Source organism: Microtus ochrogaster, unplaced genomic scaffold, assembly GCF_000317375.1.
Source record: "Microtus ochrogaster isolate Prairie Vole_2 unplaced genomic scaffold, MicOch1.0 UNK1, whole genome shotgun sequence".
Classification (NCBI taxonomy): domain Eukaryota; kingdom Metazoa; phylum Chordata; class Mammalia; order Rodentia; family Cricetidae; genus Microtus; species Microtus ochrogaster.
In genome coordinates, this window is record NW_004949099.1 from 27524242 (window position 1) to 27529697 (window position 5456).

The window sequence follows — 5456 nt, forward strand, 5'->3', positions numbered from 1 at the left end:
AAAAAAAGGAATGAGGTCGATTTATCAAGAATGGAATGCTTTTTGTCTTGTTTCCCAAACAGCCTCCCTGGCCAAACAACTGCTCTGTCGTGCATGGCCTCATGGGGAAAGAGAGAAGAACACCAATTTTAATGATCACCTGCATGATTTGCTTTGGTAAGATATTTACTTTCTTCCAGGGAGCCAGATTGCATTTTCCATTTTACTGTTATTGGGATCCGTCATCTGGTGAGGGACTGAGTCATGACCTCTCTTAGGGGAACTTGAGAGCAAATGGTTTAGAATGAACATAATTTAGAGTTTGGATTCTAAGATGCTTTCCTTCTGCTGGCTGCTGTTGCTAATTCCTTACAACAATCCAATTAGAGAGAATAGAGTAGTGTCCTTCCTTGTTGACAGTGAATCAGATCACTTATTGCCCATCGTGTCTAGGCATATCTGTTACTTCCAGGGTGTCTAGCTGAGGACAGGCTTGAACTTCTGTTCCTTCTGACTCTACCCACTGAGTGCTGTAGTTCCAGTGTGCTCCATCCAGCTGGCTCTTTGTGTTTCCATTTTTTAATTTATCATATAGGTGTTTTGCCTGCATGTCTTTGCACCATGTGTATGCACTGGCGTCAGAGGTGAGAGAAGGTCATCATATCCTAGAACTGGAGCTTCGGGTGTTTGTAAGCCACTAAGTGCCAAGAATTGGCCCTGAGTCCTATGGAAGAGCAGTAGTGTTCTTAACTGCTGAGCCACCTCTCCAGCCCTTAACTGTTTCTAATTGAAACTTAATTTAGCACTGGGGGCAAAGGCAGTCAAATCTCTTGAGTTCAAGGCCAACCTGGTCTAAGGAGCAAGTTCCAGGATGTCCAGGGCTATTACACAGAAAAATCCCTATCTTGCAAAACAAAAACAGAGTGAATGTCACCAGAGTTACATAGGGAGAGAAAGGGAAATTTATTTGAAAACTTAATACATGTAGATTCCCATGAAGTTTTTTGGTTTTTTGTTTTGTTTTTTTGCTTTAGAAAAGTTTATTATTGAGACTAGAGAGGTGGCTCAACAATTAAGAGCACTGACTACTCTTCTAGAAGACCTGGGTTAAATTCCCAGCACTCACATGAAATCTACAACTATCTGCAACTCCAGTTCCAAGGGATATGGCATACACACACACACACACACACACACACACACACACACACACACACACACACGGGGCGGGGGGCAAAACACCAATGCACATAAAATAAATCTTCAAAAGAAAGAAGAAAAAAGTTTATTCATTTTGGTTTGATTTTTGTTTTTGAGACAGGGTTTCTCTGTAGCTTTGGAGCCTGTCCTGGAACTTACTTGGTAGACCAGACTGGCCTTGAGAACTCGGAGATCCACCTATCTCTGTCCCCGAGTGCTGGGATTAAAGGCACACCACCACTGCCCAGCTAAAAAGTTTATTATTGTTGATGATGTGTATTTACTAGCTCTTGTGTTCTAATGTGTTTAACAGTGCTGTACCTGAGTTCCTGTATCATATCTTGAATTTCCTTTTCTCTTATGTGTGTGTGTGTGAGAGAGAGAGAGACAGGCAGACTGACAGACAGTAACAGAGAGAGACTGAACTGGAGAGTTTCCCAGCTCACGTTGAACTCATTCTGTAACCAAAGCTGGCCTTGAACTTGGGATCCTCCTGCCTCTAACAGCCCAAGTGACTGAGAGTCCAGACCTATGCCACCAGGCTCGACTCCATGTCTTGAACTTCTACAACTCTGGAAATTGACCACTCACCATCTGATCTGGTTCTAACAATAGGGTAATGCTGATTGCTTTTTGTTCTTTCCTTCATGGATTTCCGTAGAGTACGTATAGATACTGAATATAGTTGTAGGTGGTTACTGTGTTAGTCAGCTTTCCACCACTGACTATATTTCTGAGAAAATGAGCATCAAAGAGGGGAGATTTGTTTGGGTTTCTGATCATTTGCCTCCATTGTCTGTGCACCTGGTAAGGAGATGCAGGACCCAGGAAGGGAGCTAGTGTTAAAGCAAACATTCTTACATAGTAGCCAGTAAGCAGGGCAGATAGTAATTCTATAATGTGTGTCCCTCCTCTTCTGACACTTTGCAAAGCATCTACCTGGAGCACACAGACAATATTCTGAAGGCCATAGAGGAGATCGCTGGTGTTGGTGTCCCAGAGCTGGTCAATGCACCGAAAGATGGATCTTCCTCTACATTCCCTACGCTGACCAGGTAAGGGAGTTCTTGCTCCACTGTCCTCCATGTACTTCTCATCTAGAGGGTAAACTCACCTACTCCTTTGGCAGCAAAAATCTTACTGTGAAGAGGCCGCGATCCAGGTATATTTTTTACTTTTCCCATCACTGATAAAATATCTAACAGAAGCAATCTGAAAAGGGGAAGGGCTTATTTTAGGTCACAGTCAGTCCATTGTGGCAGCTGAGTATGGTGTTGAGATATGCTCCATCACTTGCCACTTGGTGGCAAGAGTTTGGGGATGCAACTTGTTCACATGATTAAACAGGAGCTAGAGTAAAGAGATCAGAATCAGGGTCAGGTGTTCCCTTCCAAAGCCTACCCACTCCACCGGCCAGGCCTACTTTGCAAAGGCTCTCTACATCCTTCAAAAGAGCACTATTGGCCATGTTCAAATCATGAGCCTGTGGGGGTATTTCAGGTTTAAACCATTCACAGGGTGAGTAAAAAGGATCTCATGGAGGAATGTAGTGTCACTACTTCAGGTTTCACAGATAAAGAACTATGGTTTGTGCTGTTATCCTTTAAACTTAAGACTCATGCTAAGGTTGTAGCCCACTGACAGTGCATACTTAGCATGTGGGAGGCCTGGGTTCATCTCCCAACACACTAAAATTAATAAAAATGAGACTTAAGACCATTTTCTAATACTTTAATCACCTTGAAAAACAGTTGATTATTGTACCTAATGGTTTTGTGTCTTAAGGTACCAATGATTACCTTGTACTTAGAAAGTCATTCCATCTTATCAGACATCTTCATCTTGTTTCCTGGGAGGTAGAGGTATCATTACCACTGTTTTACTTGAGGAAAATGAAGGTTAGAAAGACTTTCTTCCACTTATAGTCAGCGAAAGGAACACAACCACAGCTTACACTTGGCTTCCCTGCTCTTTCACTGCTACTGCAGTGAAAAGAGGTATCAAGGTACCTTGACCTGTGTCAAGGTATCACTTCTCCAAGCTAACTCCATTGTCTCATAGGCCATTCGCTTTGGCTCCTGTCTGTGTGTTCTCTCTCTCTGGTGTTATCTATTTTAGGCTAGCCTCAAACTCCCTGTGTAGTTTAGAATGACCTTAAACCTCCAGTTCTGGTGCTTTCACTTCCTCCTTAGTGTTTTGATTGCAGGCGTGCACCATGCCCACCTGTGTGTGCTGAATCCTGTGTACGGTAGGGTGGGTAAGCACAGCACTCTTATCTATTGAACTACGTCCCAGTCCCCGGGCTCATGTTTAATTCTTTCCATTCCCCTCTTTCAGTGGACCTTAATGAAAAAGAAAACATTCGGAGACAGGTGGAAATGACTGGTGCTCTCCTGACTTCTTCCCGCGGGCAGCTTCCTAGAAGCTTTTTGTAAACAGTGCATTGTGTGAGTGAATGTTCATGCCTCTCGCCCTATAGGCACACCTTCGTCATTTTCTTCCGTGTGATGATGGCTGAACTCGAGAAGACAGTGAAAGGTCTTCAGGCTGGCACAGCAACAGATTCACAGCAGGTGCTTCAGGCATTGCTCTCAAAAAGAAATGACCGTTGGTTACATGGGCATTGTTAATTCTTTTATCTCTTGGGTATAGTTTCTCCTAAGCGGTTTCCTTTCAGTTACCAAGATCTAGGAGTTCTTTCAAACAGCTTCTGGTTTGATTATTTTTCCTTCTAGTTGGAGGTGAGAATTGAGCTCCCCTTACTTTTTCTATTAGCCACTTCCCACATGGCTTAAAGAGCACCAAGCCTGTTTGAGATTCTTTGGGTCTTGGCAGCCTCCCAGTCAGAGCTGAGTAGACAGGGGCTACCCAAAGACTCAGAAGCCAGAGATGTGATGACCAGCAGAAGCTTTTACCTACTTGACAGTAACTGATTTGCTGTGAGGTGCTTTGATGTCTTCACAGTATGTGTGAGCCTCTGATGAGTGAACTGGTTGCCACATCTCTGAAGAAGGGATAATGAACCAGCTGTGTTAGTGGGAAGGCAGCAGAAGTCTTTGGCTATGACTGGGACCTATTTGTCTGTCTCCAGGTTCGTGAAAAGAAGCTCCTGTATTGGAACATGGCTGTTCGAGACTTCAGTATCCTCATCAATTTGATGAAAGTATGGGGCCTTGACCTGCCTTCCCAGCTGACCCTGACTCGACAGCTCTGCTTTCCAGAATCACCTCCTTGCTGTTCTCCTGACCCTTCCATGACCCCCTACTCATTCTAGGCAACCCTTTCTTCTAGCCACTATGACTGTCCTCGTCCTCCTCCCGTTTTTGTTTGTTTGGGTTTGATTTTTTTGTTTTGGGTGTTTTGGGGTTTTGGTTTTTTTTGCCTATATAATAATAATATTTTACTACCTGACATTGCCCCATTTTTTTCCCCTCTTGCCTTAGGTCCTTTGATCTGACCACACTTCCAACTCTGATTGCCTTTATTGTCATCAAACACAGTTTTTTTACGACTGGATTATGCACAGGCTGCTCTATCAGCTCAAAATGTCATTCCCTCTTCTCTCCATCTTATAAACTCTTTCTTAAAGTTTCAGATCAAAGTGCCTCTAATGCTGTCTTTTCAACATCCTCAGTTTGAATCAATTCCTTGATCCCCTTTGCTCCTTTCTTGCTCTCTTGGATTTAAGTTATGAGAGTTTCTTGCTCTATAATTAACTTTCTGTTACACTGTTGGCATGCCTTCTTCATTTTAGAACTGTGATGTTCTAAGGGGGAAAGGGCTGGAATACCCAAAGGATCCGACCTCAGTTTTGGATTCTTGTCTTTCTCCTGTCTAGGTATTCGACAGTTATCCTGTTCTGCACGTGTGTTTAAAGGTACGAGATTTCCTAGGCTTTGTTCAATGTATTCCTGTGGGTCATTTCAGAGGGACCTCAGATGAAGAGAATTGCTTTATACCTCTTTTACATGCCAGAGTCTGTGCTAATAGGTTTTTCAAGGAAGACAATGGGTAATATTTTCTACAGTAGTTGGAGGCAATTTTCTTATGAGTTGGAGAATTTTTAGTTAAAATATTAGAACTAGGTTGAAGGCCTACAGTGTAGCTGAATTTAAGAGCGGTGTTCATGGTGGGCCTGGTGGCATATACCTTTAATCCTAGAACTTGTAATAATATTGTATACAATATTCTGTCTGTGTGTATGTCTGCAGGCCAGAAGAGGGCACCAGACCCCATTACAGATGGTTGTGAGCCACCATGTGGTTGCTGGGAATTGA

The 5456-nt window shown here is 43.1% G+C and overlaps 1 protein-coding gene across 1 annotated transcript in view; it reads left to right on the forward strand.

The window, feature by feature from the left end:
- The window catches only part of Fancd2 (FA complementation group D2), a 76809-nt gene that overhangs the window by 58395 nt on the left and 12958 nt on the right, over nt 1-5456 (forward strand). The window contains exons 35-39 of the mRNA XM_013353049.2: nt 63-156; nt 2112-2234; nt 3659-3752; nt 4271-4342; nt 5018-5056. Coding sequence (XP_013208503.1) covers nt 63-156; nt 2112-2234; nt 3659-3752; nt 4271-4342; nt 5018-5056 — 422 coding nt within the window. The remainder of the gene's footprint in view (nt 1-62; nt 157-2111; nt 2235-3658; nt 3753-4270; nt 4343-5017; nt 5057-5456) is intronic.